This window comes from Pygocentrus nattereri, chromosome 5 (assembly GCF_015220715.1).
Source record: "Pygocentrus nattereri isolate fPygNat1 chromosome 5, fPygNat1.pri, whole genome shotgun sequence".
Classification (NCBI taxonomy): Eukaryota; Metazoa; Chordata; class Actinopteri; order Characiformes; family Serrasalmidae; genus Pygocentrus; species Pygocentrus nattereri.
Window position 1 is genome coordinate 21,887,890 of NC_051215.1, and position 24,947 is coordinate 21,912,836.

General features: G+C 39.0%; 1 protein-coding gene across 6 annotated transcripts in view; it reads left to right on the forward strand.

The window, feature by feature from the left end:
• LOC108430283 (arginyl-tRNA--protein transferase 1) overlaps nucleotides 1-24,947 on the forward strand; it is a 172,927-nt gene that overhangs the window by 36,524 nt on the left and 111,456 nt on the right. For 5 of the 6 annotated variants that reach the window (XM_037538564.1, XM_037538565.1, XM_037538566.1 and 2 more), the window contains 2 exons: nucleotides 5,005-5,216; nucleotides 13,786-13,914. In XM_037538564.1, the coding sequence (XP_037394461.1) occupies nucleotides 5,005-5,216; nucleotides 13,786-13,914 (341 nt within the window). The remainder of the gene's footprint in view (nucleotides 1-5,004; nucleotides 5,217-13,785; nucleotides 13,915-24,947) is intronic. The other variant, XM_017702667.2, reaches the window with a different exon arrangement.

Sequence of the window (24,947 nt, forward strand, 5' to 3'; positions counted from 1 at the left end):
TAAATATTCACTCATTTTGAATTTGATGCCTGTAACATGTTCCAAAGAAGTTGGGACAGGGGCATGTTTACCACTGAGTTACACCACCTTTCCTTTTAACAACACTCAATAAGCGTTTGGGAACTGTGGACACTAATTGTTAAAGCTTTGTAGGTGGAATTCTTTCCCATTCTTGCTTGATGTACAACTTCAGTTGTTCAACAGTCCGGGGTCTCCGTTGCTGTATTTTGCACTTCATAATGCGCCACACGTTTTCAATGGGAGACTGGCCTGCCTGCAGTCCAGACCTGTCTAGTACCTGCACTCTTTTACTACGAAGCCACACTGTTGTAACACGTGCAGAATGTGGCTTGACATTGTCTTGCTGAAATAAGCAGGACGTCCCTGAAAAAAACGTTGCTTGGATGGCAGCAGATGTTGCTCCAAAACCTGTATGTACCTTTCAGCATTAATGGTGCCTTCACAGAACCCAATTCTTTCTCTCACTTTTGTTGCTTGGCAAAGCACTAATATATGACTGAGCAATGTAACTGTGCTGTAGTTGTGTGGAGCAAATGTGATTTAACACTGCTAAAGCTTGTTAGGATGTACAGAAAGAGGCAAGTTCACTGTAGGTCAGTACAGTTACGCCGCTGATCTAGTCACTCGCACTCGATCACAGGAGAACAGATCGTGGCCGCTCCACTCAAACAGGGAAATTTATCAAATTTCAATATCAAATATCAAAATCTCCTAGCCCTACAGCAACTATATGTTCATGATTATATGACCACAAGCTAAAATAACTTGAAAGCTCTGTATCCTACAGTTGTAAATTGTACTTATCACTCATCACTACACCAAATTAAAAGTAAGAAACTTCATAACTGGGGCAGCTTTAGGTCAGAAAACCTTAGTATCTCTCCAAAGCTCTCCAACTACTGCGTCCTTCCCTATGGTTCTGTGCACCCATGTGCGATTTCCTCACAATTCTGTTCTTTTTCTGAAGAATGTGGCCCAAGCACTCGTCTTTTCTGTCACTTGTTTTTGTGTGGAGCGTTGTCCTCTCAAAAAGTGCTCCTGAACACCACCTTTTTAGCTGCGCTCTTAATGTTTTAGTACGCCTGTCTAGCAAAACCAGTTGTCCTCATGTTTACAACTGTAAATGTTTCTTAACCTGAATGATAAACTCACATATTCAAACAGGAACTGGTGTTAGTTGAAAAAACTTTAAAAGGTCCTAGGTAAGCACTGTAAATGTCATTATCATTCTCCCAGACCTTTATTTATTCATTCATTCATTATTATTTAGATTTTTCGAGACCATTTCAAGGTAAACATTGACCAAAAATGTGTTTTTTTAATTGTATCATGTTGTGATGCTTGTATCGTGATACTGTTCCTCTGAAAAACATTGCTGTTTTATTCTTAGACGTTTGGCGTGCTCTCTTTTTATCTCGACCCCCACCCCCCTCCTCCGCTGGGTGACCGGGCCAGTGGGCAGGCGTGCGGGCGGCTGTTTAGTGGGCGCTGGCACAGGGACAGGCAGGAAATGGCCCCGCTTTCCTTATTGCTCCAAACAGGATGTCGGCGTGTAAACTGTTGACACGGGACGCCCGGAGCGCTCGCAGGACGTGGCGTTGAGCCAGGGAGGAGAAAGGGAGACGAGGAGGGAGGGAGGAAGGAGGGAGGGAGGGCATGTCAGTGTGCAGTGCGCTATAAAGTGAATGGAGAACAGCCTCCGTCAATCTGGGCACAGTTTTGAGCTTTGAGCTGAGTTTATCCCACAGCATCAGAATGGCTGGCATTCCACGAAGCAGGATTGTGTTTTTAATATAAACTAAAGGTCAGTTTGTTTGGAAAGCAATTCGGATCAGTTCATGACTTCAGTAACATCATGGGAAATAGAAATTAGTAGAAATACTTCAGAAAACAGTTTCGTTTAAACCTTATACATTAAATTAACTGACCACTTGTAGGTTTTCTGCACGTTCTATGTACAAAAAGTATGACATAACATAGCAAAATGGTGTAAATAAAGCAAACTTTGAAATTAAGTAAAATTTCATTTCAGTTTTATAAATGTAAAAAATGTATATAATGGAATGGAAAAATGGATGAAGGAGCTAAATATGCAAAAAAAATATAAAAGAAATATAGCATTTAATACATATTAGATGATGATGATGATGATGATGATAAAAACAGGTCCTGAAGTTGTAATAAGTTCTTAATAAATAATTGAACATAAATATTGTAATGCAGATGTCCAAAAGTCTGTAGACACCAGCATATATTTTGAACTGAAAAGTATTATTAATGATTATTAATTATTATAATGATGTTTCGTTTTTAACCACATGTTCTTCCTAGGGCATTAACATTATGCAGATGTTTAGATGTTCTTTAAACTTTAAAAAAAAAAGTCTCATTTACCAAATCCACATTGAAAATAGAAAAACAAAAAGCCCTCTTTGCCACTTTACAGCTGTCTTCCTGCACCTGGATTGGACCGTTACCTCGTGGATAATGTCCAGTTAGACGTCCACCTCTAAAAGCTCCCTCACAGAAAGTTACTACATGAAATGGTTATGAATTCACTGCCTGATGTCTGAGACTTTTATGATTTGAGAAATGTTTTGTGAAGGTTTTGGCTTAAACTGTATTTGTTAAAACTCCATTCTTGGTGGAGGGATACATGCACAGTGTTGTGAGGCAAAATAGTCCCCAAAGGAAACACATTTTTTCAGATTTAACACTATTTTACTGTATCATCGTTCCATATTAACCTCAGAAGACTCGTGTAGGTTCACTGGTGGTTCTGGATAGTAAATAAAATGTCTATATCTGTGTTGTAGTCGTGGCGACCCTTGGTTCTTATCATTACCACTGTAAAGACATTTGAACCACTTCACACCAAACTGCTCTGAACCTCTGTTTTTATCTCAAACACTCAATTATGTATACGTTTTGAAAAATTGGTGGAATTCCCTTTTCAGCGACTGTGTGGCAGGTTTCCAGAGGTTCTACTCCAAACAGTAACACAGTTAGGCCACCCCTCCGCTCGCTGCGGCCTGTCCTCCTAAAGTCCAGGAATACCTACGTCTTCTCCAGGCTGCCCCGGGCCACAGCAACAGCCTTCACTATGCTTTCATTTAAACACGAGTGGTCTGGAAAGAGCTTTGCAAAAAGCAGCAGGAGTCAACAAACAGAGTCCATGTTGTTTTACTGCCTTAGCTGCGATGATGTCATTCTGTCAGAGGAGGGTAAAATGAGTTCCATTTACACAGAAGGACGAGATCCTGTATTTACTACAGCGAGCTGGACAGAAAGCCCTGCAGTTCACATGTGTGTTCACCATGTGGTTCACACATGCATGCAAATGTAGCATCTTGCAGTGCTGTTTTTTTTTTTTTTGCTGGACGAAGCTGTTACAGCCACAGCAAGAACGCATTTACCTGCACACACAAACAAGCATGCATGCACACCCACAGCCCTGCAGGTAGTGATCAGAAACATGTTCACACCGAGCCAAATGGCTCCAAATGTAAAGTTCACTTCCCGCTTTTTTGCTCAGTATTAAAGTAGCTGCTTTTTTTTTTAGCTATGGGGTCTTGCATAAATTAGCTGTCGACAGGTAAATAAAGAATGCTGTCATCTCGACTGAGAGATTTTTGCGTTTTTTTGTGTTAGATTGGATTTGAGTGGGACAAAATTGGGAGACACTGACATGATGTGATCCCTGCAGTGGAGGTTTTGTGCAGATACATTTTTCATTCATCGGGGTACAAACAGTGAGCGTGTTTGCATGCACTCAATCCGATAACTGCAGAAAATCAGATTTGATTAGTAATTCGATCAACAAGTTTACATGCACTTGAGTAATTAGACAATGCGGAAACTCCAGGTCTACATGAGTCAGGCAGTAGTCAGATTTCTGCTTTACAGTCACACAGAAGACGACGTGACGTAAACGTGATGAACACAAATATCATGACGTGGCATTCTAAAAACATTGCGCCGCTTTACCTGAAAATATGAACTTGGATAATCTACAAGATGAAGAATATTCAAATCCTTTTTGTGTTTGGTTTCAGCGCCGCTCCAGCAGTGGTTTGTTGCATTTTCGCAACATCCGCCATCTGATCTCGCGCATGAGAGCATAGAGATCTGAAAGAAACCAGAGTAAGAGTTCACATGCACAGAGAAATCTAAACACTGAGCTAAAATCCAACCTCTATCAGATTTCTTAATCGGATTTCTAGATCAGAGTATGGAGGTTACATGACCATTTGAATAATCGGATAACAGCAGAAATCTGATGGTGATTGGATTGTTGAGTGCATATATACGCAATCAATGTAAATGTGTCTCCAAAAGTACAACAGCGGTTTTGAGCTCCAGCTGTGCGCCTTAAAGTTTTCCCAGTGAAAGGTTTGTGTTTAAACCTTCTCATTACTAAATGTTTGAAAGCAGAAGAGAAACAATAAACAAATAAACAGCTCTTCAATGTTATACTCTCTTATATTTAAGAACCATGAAATCTGTTTGGTCAGAGTTTCTTATCTGTTTAGTTCAAAGAAGGAAGTACAGTAAGAATACAGCAGTGGTCTAAAAGTTAGCACACACCAATTGTGTATTGTCGCCGTGGTTTTTTTGGGCGGTGTTGGAAAAGTTATTATTTGAATATTTTCCCATTGTTACAGCAGCCACCCTGGGTTGAACATGACTTTACCATCATCAATTGAACTATGCTGAACACGTTTTGACTGTATGGTACCTTAGTCTGGGACAAGAATCGGGAACTGAAGGCCAGAGTCCAGCACAGTTTGGTGGTTTCCTTTCTTTAGCATGCCAGCCGAACCTGGTAATTAAACGATGAGTTGAATCAAGTGCTTCATTAGGAAAACCACCAAACTGATTCTCGTGGCCACTGGAGTTCCCCAAGGTGGAGAATCCCTGATAGATTCATGCTTTAAGCAACAAAATAACAATTCTTCCTTATTTCGCTTGCTATCGTTTCAGGTGTGGGAGCAGACCCCAGCAGGCCTCCGTGTCGAAAAGCGAAGGATCTGCGGAAAGAACGGCGGCTTCAAAAAGAGCAGCAGAGGCGTCAAGATGGAGGTACCTTGACGAGTCCAAACCCGACTCCTTTGAACCCAGCGTCCAGTCAGCCCAAAACTGTAGAAGAATTTATTGCAGACTCGCTACCTGATGACGCCGTCCATCGTCTAGAGGTTAGAAGTTGCATAGAGTCATGTCACAATATCACACTGTCCATCATGCCAGTACATTTTCATAATAACACAGAAAGCAAGAATGGACGCTTGAAGAAACTGAAGTAATAAGCCTCTAAACAGGCCACTCCTCCTATTGTCCAAAGTCCTTTCTTGCTTTTGCTGCAATTGCTTGGGTGGTGAGGTCAGCATAGGTAAAGAGTCACCCTTTGTGCTTTATAAGCAGAGCTCTATGAAAAAACATCTGATGCTTTGCTTGCCGTTGTCCCTTGAGACACCACAAGCGAGGCTCATCTCTCAGTGAGTTAATCTCTTCTGGACTTGCCTGATTGGATTTGATCGACTGCCGTATGTAATTCAATTTTCTTAAGTGGACAGCAGGCAGTGTCAGCCTCATCTGAGTGAGCTTACTGATGCACTCTTGGTAATATTGTTTACTCCATAATACAACGTGCTGATTTCAAAATTGTCAAGGATTTTCTCACAGGGTTAGAGGGGATCCTTGAAACTTACAACGTCCTAAAATAAAATTGATTGATTTTATTTATTTTTTTACAAAATTAAGCTCATAAAGGGGCTGAAAATATCCTTTTTTTGCCATTGGAAGCATTCAGTTCTAAGATGATGCCTGAAGATAAGGCTGAAAACATTTCACACAAATTCATCAATCAAAAGCATCCAGAAACAGAAACTGACCACCGAGGAGGACGTGAAGGACGGCAGAACAAAGCCAAACACAAACAGTGAAAATGCCATGCAACTAAAGGAGAGTGGTTAGTGGGGCTGAACGGGAAAATTGAGAAGACAGGTGGTGACTGCAGTGCAATCAGTAAGCAACATATCTCAAAGCTTATATCCACATTTCAGTTTCATCCGGTCTGTTTTAATAAAATATACTCTTAAAAAGACGGTTCATTAAAGATTCTATAAAGTACCATGAACACTCAAAGAAGGGTTCGTTGCATCATGAAAGGATTCTTCAGAATGTGCTGTAGATAGTTCTGTATAGAGCCTTTTAGAAAATGGTTCTATATAGCACCCAAAAGGGTTCTTCTATTGTTGAGATGTCCAGTTTGTAACCCTATTGGGTTCTTCTGTTGTTGAGATGTCCAGTTTGTAACCCTATTGGGTTCTTCTATTGTTACAAAATGTTATTTCCAGCACTTTCTATCAGCCAGAGTTCTCATGTGTCACTGTTCACTCTTTATTAGGCCTAACTGACATTTGAAATTCGTTAAATAAAAAATCAGCTGCCTCTGAATCATTCATTACTAGACTTACTAGACTTTTATATATATATATATATATATATATATATATATATATATATATATAAAATAATATATGTGTGTGTGTGTGTGTGTGTGTGTATGTTGTATGTATATATCTGTATATATATATCTATCCTTTAGATGGAAATGTAGCTGTATAGTTACTTAGGGTTTTGCTTCATTTTTTTTTAACTGAATTGTACATGATTGATCAGAGATCACAGCATAAACTTCGTCTCCTCTGCAGACCAGATTCTGCTCCGCCATGTTGAACGGTATAGCCTTTCACTATGACGCGACGCACATGCAGAGCAGACTTAAACTTTCCAATAGGGAATGTAATTAGATATAGACGTTTACACAGATATTATTCTTCTATTTAATGGATTATATACAGCATTGCCCACCTCAATCAGTCGGATAGAAACAGTATTCCGAATGGCCTCAATTGGACTAGACTGTTCTGATTGAGCTATTAGTCGGATTATTATTGGATTATAGGATGCACGTGAACGTGGCTATTGCTACTGAATTCTGTATAAAATAACTGCATCTTGCTTCGAGTTTGTCACTTTTCTCCTTTGCTTCAGCGGGATCGATCTGAGTTGGCCAAGAAATTTTATGTTAACCATCTCAAGTGATTTTTATAAAGACTGTCAAAATCCCCAGTGTCCCCTGGAGAGTTACTTCATGCACTGCACAAATCCACATACACTGCAGTCCGTCCAGTGTGTTCGTACGAACCCGTCACTGCTTTACAGAACGGAAGCGGAGGAGTCTGCTGCTCTGATGTATCGCACACTTCCTCTCCAGCCCCCCTCTTCACTTTATCAGCAGTCGAGTGAGTGTTCTGGGAAGCTGCCGGAGGTCATTAAGCCTGGAGAGAGTTGAGTGAGGTGACTCGCTGCTCCAGCCTCTTAATGAGATGTTTATACATGTGCAAATCAACCCCACTTGGAGTGCCCTTTATCATATCAGCAGTGTGAAAACTTGCACTCACAAATTAGAGGGAAGTTTTATAAAGGACTGTTCTTTTCAGGGGAAATATTTTTAATCAGATTTGCAGTATGTTCTCATCTCTACTGAGAAACCGATGATAGTGAGCATTCTAGGAACATGCAGCCAAGTGAGCCTCAAAGGGAAAGGCCACTCATGTTTTTTAATCTCTCCTCTTGCAACAGAGTAGGAGTTCATTCCTGGCTTTGTCTCAGGAGTTTCAGCATCTTGACCTTAGAAAAGGGGCCAATCTGGGTCATAATTTAAGCTGCTGTTTGGTCTGCACTTCCGTTATGGTAACAGCCTGAAACTGCAGTTGCCAGCTGTGATGAGCTTTGGGACAGAGTTTCCCTCCTACCCCATCCCACCGACGATCAAAAGTTCTTCTCAGTGACATCATTTCGTACTGATAAGGACGATGAGCCTCAATCACCAATCACAACATTCTTGAGAAGAATTTTTCAAAACCCACTCTTCTTAGGTAGGAATGAATCTGACGTAGACTTTTTCTTAGGACCTTTCTCAAGAACACACTTGAGAAAAATAGTTTAATACCTTATTTGTATTTTATCTGTTATTTATATTTCTTATTTTCATTGGAACCATTACATTAGAGATGTCATTGTGATTATTGCAAATTTGACATCATAACAATAAAAGGCTTTTCGAAAAGGTTCTGTATAGAACCGTCTAATGCATGTTCTCCATCAGTCTGAAGAACCATTTCATGATTTGAAGAACATGTTAATCATGCAGGAGGTTGTTTGAGTGTTCGTGGTTCTATATAGATCCATTTTCTTGACTAAAGTACCCTTAAAAAACAATTTTTGAAAGGGTAGACCATCAATATCATGTTACTCTTTACAGATTACCAGAAATAATGTGGTAGTTCCGTTAAGTGGTTATTCAGTGTAATCACGTCAGCGCGGGACAGCAAAATAAAGGGAAAACGAAATCAACATTCAAAAACATGTAGCAGACAAGAACTAGAAGCCCTATTCAGACAGGATTAGTTCTCCGTCGGTGGGTGGGTGATGCCAGTTCACCACAGGGTGTCTGTAATGTTTACGACAAATTAGCAAGGAATAAGATATCAGTATAAACTACAGAAATGGGAGGGGCTTTTCGTTTTACGCCCCACCTTTAAACCAGAAAACATGTTAAACACGGGGACAGTTGTGGGCTGGAGGTTAGGGATCCAGCTTTGCAACCGGAAGGTCACAGGTTTGATCCCCTTAGCTAGCAGTACGTGACCTGAAGTGCGATCAAGACACCTAACCCCCAACTCCCTGGACGCCATGGATAGGGCTGCTCACCACTCTGGTCAACTGTGCACACTGTCCCTTAGTGTGTGTTCACTAGTGTGTATGTGGTGTTTCACTGCACATGGATGGGTTAAAATAAGGAGGTCAAATTTACCCGTTGTTGGACTAATAATGGTCACTTAGCACTTAATACTTAAACAATTTAATGTAGCCATTATTACATTTACCCTAACCAGCTACCTCTCTGTCTTAAGTGAATGCAGTGCATCATTAGCATGGCTTAGGAATTCACAATAGTCAGTCAGGTTCACTGCATAAAATCAATAATATTAATAATAATAAGTTCAATTTATATAGTGTCTTTCACAAACCCAATGCTTTAAAAAGAAGAGTGGAAAAAACTCTTTGAAGAAGAAGAGTAGTTGGCAGTAAAGCAGAAGGTTTTTATTAAACTTTTCATATGTATTTTTTCCTTTCTGGGTTACACATCAGCTTGATTTTAGCCACAGAGAACACAAATAAGCACTTGTTTCCGCAAGACACGATAGCATTTTTACTGACCTGTCCATTTGCCCAAGATTAATATCACCCAAGTTCATTTCTCCTGCTTGTTTTCTAGAAAGTCAGATGTGGCAAAATGTTTACTAAAGCAGGAGCACACAAACAGTGAAAATGACTGAAATGGTCAAGTCAAAGTTTATTTATATACTGCAAAAAATTAAATCCTAGCAGCTGAAAACATCTTGAGTCTAGTCCATACATCTAAGGTCTCATTATGAGACTGTTGTAAGAATATTATAAGATTCTTTAACTCATTTCTAGAAATTTTTTACTTGTTTTAGGTCATTTTGTCTCATGAAAGTGTCTTATTTCCTTGGCAGATCATTTTACGAATAATTCATTTTAAGAATAATTTCTTGAAATTAGCAAAATTGTCTTCATTATTTCTCAAAACAAGTCAAATGATCTGCCAATAAAATAAGACACGATAAAACTGCTGAAAAGAAGTAAAAATGTCTAGAAATAAGTTGAATAATCATAAAACATCCTTACAATAATCTCATAATGAGAATTATTAGATGTGTAGGCTGGATTTATGTTTTTACATGCCAAGACATAATTTTTTGCAGTGTATAGTGCTTTTTACAACAGGTGTCGTCACAAAGCAGCTTTACAGGAAAAATCCTGGTCCGAGCCCCCATGAGCATTGCCAGTGGCGACAGTGGCAAGGAAAACCTCCCTAAGAGCAAGAGGAAGAAACCTTCAGAGGAACCAAGACTCAAAAGAGGAACCCATCCTCCTCTGGTCCACACAGGACAGCAAACAGTGTTAGAATAAAATATAAAATACAGAAATGGCGAAAAACGGGCGAAGCAATGGTTAATTAGATGGCTCGAGTGCATGCAGCAGCAGCACATGGTGCACTCGGACATGACTAAGGTCAGTGAGAATCGCCTGTAAAAATGGCATTACCCACCATGTAAAACAAATTTGTCTGAATAGGGTTTATGATGTGCGTGAGACTGTCATAAGGTTAATAAAATGTTTAAGAGCATATTTTTTTGTTTTTTCCAATTGTTTTTACTAAAAAATTAGTCACTTCTTCAGAAACTTTTTGAAGAACAAGAATAATTTAGCTGAACAACTTTTTAAAGTAGTCAAGACAAGGGCACATATCAGATTTTCTCTGAGACACTTTTGTGAAATCATCCCCTGATCATGGAAGTACTGTGTTCCATCTAGATAGGACAACTAGCCCGAGATAAACGGAGATTGAAAGTTAGTTTGAATACAAAGTGGTACTAAATCTATACTGATCTACAGTCCTTGCTCAATAAGAGCACCTCAAGTTCTGAATAGTCTTCCAAAAATGTACGTATTGAATGAGGTTTAAATAGATCTTTAGTGTCAGTGAGTTGGTTCAGATATCATTTTCTGTCATTATATGATATGTGTTATTCCAAAGCGTCCTCCAGGGGGCAGTGCAAACACACCAAAAAGCCAAGTATCCTTTTTTTTTGGTGCGGGCCTTTCTAAACATTGCTTTTGTCCTCATTCTCCCGCCTTCCATCAACCCCTCCCGGTTATATGAAATCTCAGTCCTGTTATGACACAACTGAGCTTGCCACGTCTTGGTTGGTCCTCATGTTCTTAATCAAACACCAGAGTTCTCAGGAGAACCGTCAGGCAGCTTAAAAGATGCTACTTATGTTTATCTCAAACAAAAGTCACCACTGTCCTTATTACCACAACACTGACTGGGCCAAGTTTTAATATAAGAACCCCAATAAAAGCCAAACACAATAAACCTCATGTTAATAAAGTTCAGTGTTCCCATCATGCTCAGTTCAGGGGACTTGAGAGGATCATGCACCTCATCCAACAAAAACCTGATGGGAGTTATTTTAATTAGAAGCAGGTTCTGCCAGTCAGTTGGCCATTTTAGCAAAATTGTTTCAGTCTTTTGAGACCAGCGCTGTCTTAAAACACAGCACACTGCACTTGAAAGTGTTTTTAAATGTCTAAGCTAATATTAATGTAATTTTAATTAGAATATTTTGATATTTGATCGCATTTGACTTAATTATGAGGCTGGTGTAATTTTTCTTAAAACCTTAAGAGTATTTTAAGAATTCAAACAGCATTTATAAGCTGGACGATTTCGGGGAAATGTCTAATTGCTATTTTTCTCATTAATATTGTGATTATGATTTAAATACAATTGTTTTCTAAAAGTAAATTCTCAGGCCTGTTTTTTGGCATAGAAGACCATAATATCCACTTTTTCTAGCGTGAACATTGTGTGTGTTAGACTACCAGTTAGCTGTGATGTCACATAGGCTATTTATTTATTTATTTATTTATTTGGCTGTTCGCTAATTCATTTTAAATGTGACCTTTATGAGACATCTGACTGATTAGATCAGCTCCTAAACTGACCCGCATGCGCAAAAGAAAGATGCTTTACATTACTTCACGTGGACCACATCCAGAGGTAAACGATCATAACTGCCAATGAACGCCAGTCGCTCCTGGAGGATCTGCTTCATCTTTGCCAGCATCACAGGAGAGATAATGAAGCTTCACTGACTGACAGCTGAGCTCATCACCTTGAATGTGTTCCAGCTCGCTGTGAAAAGGGCACATTTTTTTGGATACTGCCACTTCTTTGGATTCTGTCCTTAGATTCTTAAAATTTTGCCTTCAGACTTTTTTATTGATGCTACAGCCTCATTCAGATATTTCTTTCAAAATCTCTTCAAACGCAGAGCTGTTACGATATGTGTCTTCTTATAGTTTAGTACAGAAACATCAGCCTCAATGTTTGAGTCTCAGCAGCACGAAATTATGATGAATGTCGAGTTGGACTGGCGTGAAAGTCGCATGAATTCCCATGGCTGTTCAGACTGAATCGCATTGCCACAGATCAGATACGTATCAGATTTCAGTACCACATATGACAGCGTCTCAAATCGGAATTGAAAATTTCAGATTAAATATGTTTTCGCTGATCACACTCACACACAGATGATACACCTATACCACATATGAAGATTCGGGCCACTTTTGCCTGCTGTCTAAACAAAGCCATGTATAGTTGCTTCTGATTGGTCTGACTCGTCTACCGGCAGTTCATCAGCTCTGTTAATAGGTTAAATTTCTACCATCTAAAACTTATTAAAACAACATTGTTGGTAATGGTAATGTATTATATAATAAATAAGTCGGCAAATTGGTCCCAAGTTAGCCGACAATAAGTTGTTTTAGATGGATAAAATGGAATATGATGTATTAAGACAAATTGCAGCTCTTATGATGTGAAAATTGCAATTTTTCAAATTGCAATTTCAATATAATAAAACGATTGATCTCTCAGCCCTAATTCATAATACATTTCTTAAACCATAAAGTTGACCAAAACCCTTGCCTATGCTTGCTCTCACCCAATCAACTCAGGAGACTACAAACACTACACTGACATAACTGAATATTACAGAGGTAATACTTTTTAAAGAAGATTCTTTTTGTTGTTTGCTTGACTGTGCAGAAGTCAGAGACCACCCTTCATTTATTTTCCAGTTATTTCCAGAAAATGGTCATTAACTACAAGCTTTACAGCTTCAGGAAGCAGAAAACGCCCAGAAAAGTATACAGAAGCTTCATCTATCAGCTGTGTGAGGGTCAGGGAGTCACTCTTTCCCTTTTATTCCAGCTCTTCTTTTCAGGAGACTCCCTTTCAGCTCCTCAAAAAATCTGCAGACACACCTGCAAAGTTCAGTCTTAGAAGCTGGTTCATGATTTTCTGAAGTAATCAAACCCATTAAGTGGTGTTGAGGTCTGGACTCTGGGGCGCTCAGTCCATCATTCAGTTTCTTTGTTTAATGTGTTCGTCTCCTTTTCTCAGTGAGGTTCTTCTTGAACCGCTACACATCCTTTCAGACCCACAGCGCTGAGTGGTCTTCTCACAGTGGAAGGATGGACAGAAACCTGTGAATGTTTTCAGATCTGAAGCAGCTTGATTTTCTCCTCTCTCTCAGAGATAGAGGCTTTGAGTGCTCTTTATCTGGTGAGGGCAGTTTTAGTGTCTACCAGGTGGTTGTTAGGAGCCACATTTTCTCTGTAGCTTTTAATCTGTTTTTGAACTCCAGGTTTGGAAACTCCTATTTTATTCTATATTTTTATTTTATATCTAATGTCCTCAAACGTATCTCCTGCAATGTAGTACATAATGACTGGAAACTGAATAAATGAAGGTCTCTGACTTTTGCTCAGTATTGTATTTCTACTTTTTGAAAATTGTCTATGCATGTATGATTTCCTGATTTGAGATGATGTTGCATGGCTAATGTTTTGAGCTGTGATTTCCCTGTTCAGTACTCCTTGCATCAAGTTCATTTCAGCTCAAGATATGCCTCGTGCCCTTCAAACGATGGGCTGTTTGTTCCTTTTGTTTGTTTTTGTTTCTCTTGATCTTTCTCTCTTCATAATGCACTTGCTCTTCTTTATAACCTTCTCCCGAAATGTCCTCTTTTGAAGGTGAGGCTAGTGCGCTCTTCGCCCCCCAGTCCGCAGTTCAAAGCTTCTTTCGACGCTTCTTACCAAGTGTACAAACTCTACCAGATGGCCATTCACCATGACCCGCCTGACAAGCCTAGCGAGAGCCAGGTCTGGTGTTTCCCAGCTTCCACTGGGCAGTAGGGTGGGATGGATAGTGCTCATTGTTTTAGTGGGTTGAAGCTTGGCACGCGTGATATGGCCTCCCTCAAAGTTTAGCCTACAGTTGCTCTTGATTTCCAGTTGACCGTTGTTCGTAATATTTGATGAGGTGGCTAAAAATTAACACCTGTTAGTTGTTTCCACATTCAAGCTTCACATTTGAGAACCCCTTCCAGCTAAATGAATGAATTAGAACAATCAGTGTTTATTTCACAGCAGGGTTTATCAGCTACAACATGAGCAGGACCTAAGATTTTAGTTTGTTATTACTGGAAGGCTCCGTAAGACAGCAATCAAAGTACAGTACTGTGCAAAAGTCTTAGGCACTAAGACTTAGTGTTAATATTGGAATAAGCAAAAGTTATAAATTTTGTGTATATATATATATATATATATATATATATATATATATACACACACACACACACACACACACATATATGTGTGTGTGTATATGTATATATGTATATGTGTGTATATATATATATATATATATATATATATATATATATAATATATATATATATACACACATATATATTAGTGATTTTCTGGTTGTTAGTGTTTTTGTTTAACCATTTTCAAACGTCTCCTCGAGGAAGCCCAGTATTATATGTAGTTAAAAAGCAGCTCCTGGTTTGACCAATCAGTGCGTCATTAAATTGTGCTCATGATGTAATTGATGATATTAACAAGTCTCTGTGGCGGCTGTGAAGGTGTCAAGAAAAAATATGGACCCAAGAAATTCTTGTTACTTTTTATTGTTTTTATATTTATTTGAATTATGAATATGACTTTATTCTGATGTATATTGTGATAAACTCACTGCTGAGGTAAGTTGTTTAAAAATTTGCTTAGATGCCTAAAACTTTCGCACAGTACTGTACATCTTACTTGGATGTGTTAAAGGTAAAAGCTCCAAATGTCTCTGTACAGCCATTATATAGGACCACTATTAGCATGAAGCTAGACTAAAGGCCTCAGCAGACTTCTTGCAAAGACGATGTTCATCTGGCTTCGGTGGACATTATCACGCATTTGTGGAGAAAACAAACAGACATCGGGCGGAGGCTTTGTTTGCAGTGTCGGTGCACATGCTGGTAGCTAACGAAAAGGCAAAGATAGGGGTTTAAGACAGACGTTGATAATTTGGAGATGAATGGATACGTTTAATCTGCAATGAGAAACTGTCAAACACTTAAAGTCGCAAAGCTGAAGTCACTTTCTTACTCGCCAGCTTCTCGTTAAAATATTCTCTTTCCACCTTAAATAGTGCAGCCGGTACGTTCTGCCGTATCAGGCGCTATTTAAGGTGAAATGGGAAAATTTGATCAAGAAGCTGGTGAATGAGAAGCGACTTCAGCCCCGTAAAAAGTTGAACTTTGAGAGACATTTTACAAGAAACTGTTCTACTTTTGTGGAAAAGTTTCCTGCCAGAGATGTGAGAAAAGCAGCTACAGCTGAGCTAAAGCTTAAAGCAGAGCAAAGTAAGTCTGTGTTTTCATTTTTTTAGCCTATATTAGAACATTAACGCAGATGGAGACACATTTACAGCCAAGATGGTAAAATGTTACTTCAATAAAATGGACATAATGTTGTGGCTCGGAAGATGGTTTGATTTTTGGCTCTTCTTAACATTTGGGTTGCAACTCCTGATCTAGAAGAATAAAAACCAGTGTCCCCCCCATGAAAACCTGACCATTTCCTGCTCTGGTTAGAAGTGTTCAGAGATGCAGGGCCTGTTTAAAGAGGAGCTGGTGAATAGTGCGTCGAGGAATGTGGCGGCTTGAGTGAAGGCACTCGAATGAAATGAAAGCTCAGTACGGACAGCAGTGTACACTGACGTTAATGAGAGGTGTCTTAACACAGACTGCTAGCTGAGATGGAATAACCTGCTCAGATGAAGAGGAAATGAGGCAAGGTAGAAGCTGAGAGGAAAGAAAATAGAGATGGTGGTAGGTGTTTCTTCTGAATTTGCAAGCGAGAGACAGAATGAATAAAGTCCTCAGAAAGAGGAGAGAGAAAAGAAGGAGAAAAAAATGGGAGGAAATGAGAAAACCGCTCCCATACGTTGCGGGCAGTCAGTGTTTCTACAGGTGTCCTGCTGTTACTGGCAGGCCGTTACTCTCGTTTACTGTTTGGGTTCTGGTGCAGGTATTTTACATCCACCCCTTTCTTGGGCCACTCCAATAAACATCCATCTTCTCCTGCCTTCGGTCCGTCTGTGGAAGTGCTTCATCAACGGTTTGGCTTGTCCAGTTTTGCTTCATTCATGAGCTACACATTTAATTTTTCCTTCTGATCCTGTTTTCTTTCAAATTCAGATTAAAGTGGCATGAGGCAGGTAGTATTTCTGCATATTACCTCTAGGCTTGAAAGCACAGGTCCACACAGGGCCTCTTTTGTGATCATCATCTTATTATTCATTGTCTTTTTTTACTTTCCTAAACACTTACAGTTCAGCTAATACAGGCCTATGTTTTTAATAGTTAGAATGCTTGTTGAGACAACTGAAACAAGAAATGAGGAAATTATAAAAGAGATGTCCATAGAATTTAATGACCAACAGTTTGAGCAACAAAACATGTGGCAAAGTATAAACAGACAGTATGTGAAATGCCAGTAGGTAGGCAGGTAGATAGGTGGGTAGGTAGGTAGCAGGTAGATGGATAGACAATGAGTAAGTTCGCTACTTATTTATTAATTAATAAGTAATAATGCACTAAAAAGTAAAGAAGCAGCTCTGGTGTCCCTTTCTGTGTCCACTCTAATATAGGAGTCAACTCTGCTGGCACTGTTTCTCCAGCAGGCAGCCTCACATTAACTCGCCATGCTCTTAAAAGGGGTTCTTAAAGACAGTGATTGTATACAGAACCATGAACACTCAAAGAATCATTTGCATCATAAAGTGGCTCTTTAAATTGATGGAGAATGTGTTGCATACAGTTCTATATAGAATATATTTGAAAATGGTTCTGTATAGCACCAAAAGGGTTCTTCTTTTGTGAGAAGTTGACAGTGTAACAGCAATAGGAACTTTTTGGTGCTGTATTCTATAACAGATTCTATACAGAACCATATACAATATATTCTTCATCATTTTGAAGAACCACTCTACCAGGTAAAGACCCGTTAAAGCATGCAAATGGTTCTATAGCACCATTGCTTTTACTAAAGAACCCTTGACTGTTGGTGGAGGAAGACTGGTCAGTACCACAACAGTTATGTTATGACTTACTACATAAAGGATGTCAGTTCTGTGACTGTCAGTAATCAGATGGTCATTACACCCAAACTCATGGTAATTGTTGCAGTTTTTCAGCTTATATTCGTGCCTATTGGTGGAATATCCAAACTATCAGATGATTTGTATTGAGTTTAGATGGTAAACTGTAAGATGTTAAGATGATTTATGCCGGCCTCGCACCAAATGACTTTTCAAGTGATTTCACTGTTGCAGACAAATGTCAGATTAAAGTCACGAGAGTCTTGCTAGAGTCATGTTGCGCTTGAGTCGTCACGATCGTTTAGTGGGAGGTGGTCAGGAAGGCGGTCTTAACTCAGTCTTTTTCTCGTCTTGATGCTCCGACAAACTGAACCATGTTTAATATTATGGTATATTTTAACTCTTGGCTCATGCAAATAGTGATGTACCAGGGGAGAGAGAGAGAGAGAGAGAGAGAGAGAGAGGGAGAGAGAGAGAGAGAGAGAGAGAGAGAGAGAGAGAGAGAGAGAGAGAGAGAGCGCAAATTGCTGTTGTCGGAACAAAACCTCGTATTTACAGGTTTTCAATTTTTGGCATAATTTGAAAATCAGGTTGGCCTTTATATTGTGTGTAAATATCATGAAGGATGGACCAAAATAACTGGCCAAAAATGACTTTGAAAAAGTCTGGTTCCATTGAATTACATTGAAGTATTGAAAGTTACCAATTTGGAGATGCAAGGTTTACAACAGCAGTGAAATGCATACTTACGGAGAGAAATCTCTGTAAAAACAGCAAGTCTGCTCCACTTTAATAAAATAATCATTAATCACTTAATAATCACTTAAAATGTAAACTGACTTTTAATATTTCAGGTTCACTGAGTGTAACAGTGAAGTAAGGAAAGGCACAGAGGACTTTAAGAATAGCTTTAGTGAAGAATCATCAATGTTTTTTTCATTCTTTTTTTTTAACTTTCTGTTACAGTGGCTTCTTATTTTGTTTGTTTGCTTTTTATGGTTTAGGTCATAACACCCAGTCAGCAGTGTTGAATCGCTGCATGTTGTGTCAATCTATCAGTCAACCTTTATTTAGTCTCTGAGAGCATTGAGGGTGCCCCTCATTTACAATGTTGCTGAGTTAATACAGAGCAAGGGATTGATGGTGTGTAAGAACACATGAAATGATGAAAATAAATTTAATAAATGAAGAATCAGATCAGATACGTATAAAAAGTGAAACATAAAAACATAAATACATAAAAAATATAATTAAAAAACAAATTAAAACATACGTAAAATGTAAAGGTTAATAAAATTAAATCAAAATAAAACAAGAACGAGAAAAAAACGAAACTAAATTTTAATAAAATAAAACAGACAGCAAAAGAGAAAGACAGAGAAAGAAAAAGACAGAAAGCAAAAGAGAAAGACAAAGAGAAAAAGAAAGGGACATAGACAGAGAGAAAAAGAAAGATGGACAGAAAGAAAGAAAAAAGAAACAAAGAAAGAAAGAGACAGAAAGAGAGTAAGACAGAAAAACAGAGAGAAAGAAAGACACAGAAACTGAGAAAGAAAGAGAGAAACAGAGGAAGAAAGAAAGACAGACAGACAGAAAGAAAGAACGAGAGACAGAGAGAATGAAACAGAGAGAAAGACGGACAGAAAGAAAGAGAAAGACAGCCAGAAAGAAAGAGAAAGACGGACAGAAAGCGAGAAATAAAGAGAGACAGAAAGAAAGAAAAAGAGAGACATAGAATGAAACAGAAAGAAAGACAAAGAAAGAATGAGACAGAGAAAAAGAAAGAAAGAAAGAAAGAGACATAGAGAATGAAACAAAGACAGAAAGAAAGACAAAGAAAGAAAGAAAAAGAAAGACAGAGAGAAAGAAAAAGAAAGACAGAAGGAAAGAAAGAAAGAAAGAAAGAAAGAAAGAAAGAGAAAGACAGCCAGAAAGAAAGAGAAAGACAGACAGAAAGAGAGAAATAAAGAGAGACAGAAAGAAAGAAAAAGAGAGACATAGAATGAAACAGAAAGAAAGACAAAGAAAGAATGAGACAGACAGACAGAAAGAGAAAAAGAAAGAAAGAGACAGAGAGAATGAAACAAAGACAGAAAGAAAGACAAAGAAAGAAAGAAAAATAAAGACAGAAGGAGAGAAAGAAAGAAAGAAAGAAAGAAAGAAAAATACAGACAGAAGGAGAGAAAGAAAGAAAGAAAGAAAGAAAGAAAGAAAGAAAGAAAGAAAAATACAGACAGAAGGAGAGAAAGAAAGAAAGAAAAATACAGACAGAAGGAGAGAAAGAAAGAAAGAAAGAAAAATACAGACAGAAGGAGAGAAAGAAAGAAAGAAAAATACAGACAGAAGGAGAGAAAGAAAGAAAGACAGAAAAAGAGAGACAGAGAGAATGAGACAAAGAAAGAAAGAGAAAGACAGCCAGAAAGAAAAAGAGAAAGAAAGACAGACAGACAGACAGAGAGAAAGAAAAGGAGAGACAGAGAGAATGAAACAAAGACAGAAAGGAAGACAAAGAAAGAAAGACAGAAAGAGAAAGACAGCCAGAAAGACTGGGAAAGAAAGACAAAGAAAGAAAGACAAATAAAGAGAGAGAAAGACAGACAGAAAGAGAGAGAAAGACAGACAGAAAGAGAGAGAGAGACAGAAAGAAAGAGAAAGACAGCCAGAGAGAATGAAACAAAGACAGAAAGGCAAAGAAAGAGACAGACAAAGAGAGAAAGAGAAAGAAAGACAGACAGAAAGAGAAAAAGAGAAAGAAAGACAGAAAGAAAAAGGAAGACAGAGAGAATTAAACACAAAGAAAGACAAAGCAAGAAAAAGACAAAGCAAGAAAGAAAGAGAAAGACAGACACAAAGAAAGAAAGAGAAAGACAGAAAGAGAGACCGACAGAAAGACAAAGAAAGACAGACAGAAAGAGAAAAAGAGACAGAAAGACAAAGAAAGACAGAAAGAGATAGAGAAAGACAAAGAAAGACCAAAAGAGAGAGAGAAAGACAGACAGACAGAAAGAAAAAGAGACGGAGATAGAAAGACAAAGAAAGAGAGAGACAGACAGAAAGAGAGAAAGAAAGAAAAAGAGGGACAGAAAGAGAGAAAGAGACAAAGAAAGAGAAAGGCAGAAAGAAAGAGAAAGACGGACAGAAAGAGGAAGACAGAAAGAAAGACAAAAAGAGAAAGAGACAGAATGAAAGAGGAAGACAGAAAGAAAGACAAAGACAAAAAGAGAAAGAAAGAGAAAGAAAGACAGACAGAAAGAAAGAAAAAGACAGACAGAAAGAAAGACAAAGCAAGAAAGAGAAAAAGAAAGACAGAGAGAAAGAGAAAGACAGACAGAAAGAGAGAAAGACAAAGAAAGAGAAAGAGAGAAAGAAAGACAGAAAGAAAAAGGAAGACAGAGAGAATTAAAGACAGCAAGAAAGAAAGCAAGAAAGAAAGAGAGAAAGACAGACAGGAAGAGAGAAAGAAGGAAAAAGAGAAAGACAAGAAAGAAAGAGAAAGAAAGACAGACAGAAAGAGAAAAAGAGAAAGAAAGACAGAAAGAAAAAGGAAGACAGAGAGAATTAAACACAAAGAAAGACAAAGCAAGAAAAAGACAAAGCAAGAAAGAAAGAGAAAGACAGACACAAAGAAAGAAAGGGAAAGACAGAAAGAGAGACCGACAGAAAGACAAAGAAAGACAGACAGAAAGAGAAAAAGAGACAGAAAGACAAAGAAAGACAGAAAGAGAGAGAGAAAGACAAAGAAAGACCAAAAGAGAGAGAGAAAGACAGACAGACAGAAAGAAAAAGAGACGGAGATAGAAAGACAAAGAAAGAGAAAGACAGACAGAAAGAGAGAAAGAAAGAAAAAGAGGGACAGAAAGAGAGAAAAAGAGAGAAAGAGACAAAGAAAGAGAAAGGCAGAAAGAAAGAAAAAGAGAAAGACGGACAGAAAGAGGAAGACAGAAAGAAAGACAAAAAGAGAAAGAGACAGAAAGAAAGAGGAAGACAGAAAGAAAGACAAAAAGAGAAAGACAGAGAGAAAGACAGACAGAAAGAAAGAAAAAGACGGACAGAAAGAGAGAAAGAGAAAAAGAGAGAAAGAGACAAAGAAAGAGAAAGGCAGAAAGAAAGAAAAAGAGAAAGATGGACAGAAAGAGGAAGACAGAAAGAAAGACAAAGACAAAAAGAGAAAGACAGACAGAAAGAAAGAAAAAGACGGACAGAAAGAGAGTAAGAAAAAGAAAGACAGACACAAAGAGGAAGACAGAAAGAAAGAAAAAGAGAGAAAGACGGACAGAAAGAAAGAAAGATAGATAGATAGATAGATAGATAGATAGATAGAGAGATAGATAGAGAGATAGAGCGAGCTTCATGGATCCTGAAGGGACATTGCAGTGTTCAGTAGAAGGGCATATGAACCTCACATGAACGGACATGCACTGTGTAGAAAAGGACCAGTAGAAGTAAAGATGGACCCAAGTGTACGAGTAGAGGGTTAAACGGTGCTGCTAACCAGGAAAGAGCAGCGGATTCGCATTAGCTTACCTAGCGTGTAAACAGCTCTGCTCACCACAGAGGAAGTTTGATTCTGGCGAAGCTCCAGAGACACGTGGTTGAAATGCTAAACACTCAGGTCTGAGGGAGTAACGCTGAGTGACTGAGTTACATCTGCTCTGTGGTGTTTGGAGTTGTGTCCTGCTAGCGAGGTTGGAAATCTGAACACTACCTCAGTTAGCAGGCTAAAAGCGCAGGTTTGGTTCCAGCTCACTAACACAGTTATTTAGAGGATAAAGACGCATCTGAGAGCCCAGAGTCGGACGACTGGTGTTGGAGTGAAAGCCGTATTCAGTCGACATAAAACGGCCAGTTAGCTGTACTATGGAAAACAGGCCTATATGCATGTTGTTTATTATTATATAGGAATAACATTCTGACCACCTCCTTGTTTCTACGCTCATTGTCCATTTTATCAGCTCCACTTACTCTATAGCTGCATTTTGTAGTTCTACAGTTACAGACTGTAGTCCATCTGTTTCTCTGATACTTTGTTACCCTGTTCTTCAGTGGTCAGGACCCCCATGGACCTTCACAGAGCAGGTACTGTATGGGTGGTAGATCATTCTCAGCACTGCAGTAACACTGACGTGGTGGTGGTGTGTTTGTGTGTTGCGCTGGTGCGAGTGGATCAGACACAGCAGTGCTGCTGGAGTTTTAAAACACTGTGTCCACTCTAATAGACACTGATACTTTGTTGGTCCACCTTGTAGATGTAAAGTCAGAGACGATAGCTCATCTGCTGCTGCACAGTTTGTGTTGGTCATCCTCTAGTCCTTCGTCAGTGGTCACAGAACGCTGCTCACAGAACGCTGCTGGCTGGATATTTTTGGTTGGTGGACTATTCTCAGTCCAGCAGCGACACTGAGGTGTTTAAAAACTCGAGCAGCACTGCTGTGTCTGATCCACTCACACCAGCACAACACACACTAACACACCACCACCATGTCAGTGTTACTACAGTGCTGAGAATGATCCACCACCCAAGTAGTACCTGCACTGTGAGGGTCCATGGGGGTCCTGACCACTGAAGAACAGGGTAAAAGGGGGCTAACAAAGTTTCAGAGAAACAGATGGACTACAGTCTGTAACTGTAGAACTACAAAGAGCACCTATAGAGTAAGTGGAGCTGATAAAATGGACAATGAATGTAGAAACGAGGAGGTGGTCATGATGTTATGCCTGATTGGTGTGTATGGCTCAATGACTAGCTCTTATAAAGACATTCAAGCCTGGCTTTATTCTGTGAAGCTTTCATGCAGCCAGTTGTGTGTTGTGAGTTGCCTGCAACCTAATTTCTGTGCAACTTGCCTGGATTACCTGTTTCTCGTCTCTTTGCCCTTTGCCCCTTTGTACCGTCACCTGTGTTTTTGGATCTGTGTGTCAACCCTTGGACTGGTTTCCGTTTATGATTTTGCCTAATCCCTTATTTGAGATTAACTCTCTTTTTATGATCTGCACGCATCCGAGTTCTGTTGCCACATCACGTTGTTTGACGTAACATGATGCGCTGTTGCCGCAACTTGCTTCACAAAGTTGAGACACAAGATGCTTTAAATTATGTGACTTACAATTTAGTTTCACGCAGGTTTCACGCAACTAAAGTTGCATGCACATTTCACTCTGTCAAGACAGCCTTAGACAGAAGAGTTATTCAGTGCAGACTCTGTAGGAGTGCCAGATACAGAAACAGGACACATTTCTTGTGTAGAATGAGACCAAACCGCTTCCATTTCAGGAGCAGCTCACTCACAAAAAAGGAACTGCTGTTAAAAGGATGAGGTTGATACACTAATATGTAGAGGCTTGAGCGCAAAATTCACTTTACACTTTGTGACCAGTCTAAACCAAAGCTGTGCTTCATTAGCTGTTCAAAGCTGATATCAGGCCAACTTCCATTTGGAAACCAATTGTAACTGCAGCATGTGTTCAAAACAACCTGGTGTAATAAGCACACTAATTAGGCCTTAGAGCACTGGAAGAAACTAATATGACTTGATTAGTTGCATTTTTTTGCTACATCTGGATGGGTTTTTATTCTGAAGAAACTCATTCAAAGCCTCAAAACCTTGTCCTATATGTGCAGTGTGGGTAGTTGAGCTTTCCATCTTGAAGGATGGTGTCATTTCACACTAGAAGTGCTCAGAATATGCACAATGGTCTTTAGTTTTTACACACAAACAGGGGTCAGGATTGCTTGTTACCCCTGTACATCTGGACACATTTCACATTTTGGTCACTAAAAACAAAGAGCATGTGGCCGGTCTTGTATGAGCGCCAGAGCCGGGTTGGTTGGCCACCGTACCAAATTAATCAAATCAGATTTTTTGTGGATTTCTTTTTCTCACTTTTCTCCCAATTTAGTCGTATCCAATTCTGAACCACCTCACTGTATCTCCTCTCTGATTAATATACACTGCAATATATCAGAACTATTACTGTAATGACACTTTTCACTATGCACTTTACACTACAATTTTGATGCAACTCAGTCATGGCTATAATATGTGCTGTTAGACGACCTGCTGTCTGTGAATAAAGCAACTGTCTCATATGCCATGTAAATATACTTTTATACTAATTTTTAATTTCTGTCTAGATTTATTTCTACTTGGTATTTTTCTGCATAGTGTATGCAAGTTTATGTGTAATTATATGTCTACTGAAACACTGCAATTTCCCTCTGGGATCAATAAAGCTCTACCTGTCTCTCTATCTATCTGTTCGGAAGCACAGCTGCAGCTTTTAACACCAGCACTGTTATAGCACAATGATCTTCAGTGATCCTGAAGACAAACCCACAGAGCCAGTTATACGGTATAGATATGAGCTGAGAATTTAAACGAGTGGAAATCAGATGTTGTTGTGTTGTGTGCAACTTTTGTTTTGAATTGCTTTGTTTGACTGTCAAGTTGCAAGAGTATTATAATGTGGGCAACTCGCACCAGCTAGTCGCATGCATAATTTACCCACAAATAGTGGGTGTTGTCCTTTTAGCTGGGTGCTCTCCATTCTTGCTTTAGACTTAATTCTGAGCTGACAAGGCTGCAGTGCACTAACCTCACCTTCAGACCCCCGTTGTCCTGTTTTCCCTACATTTCATACGTGGAATCGCACTCCGTTTTTGTCTTGCACCTGATGAATTGATGGCTGTTGCTAAGGAATATTTCAGCCTTACTGAAAATGACACCATCATAATTAGCAGCTTAGTTTTTTGGAGGAG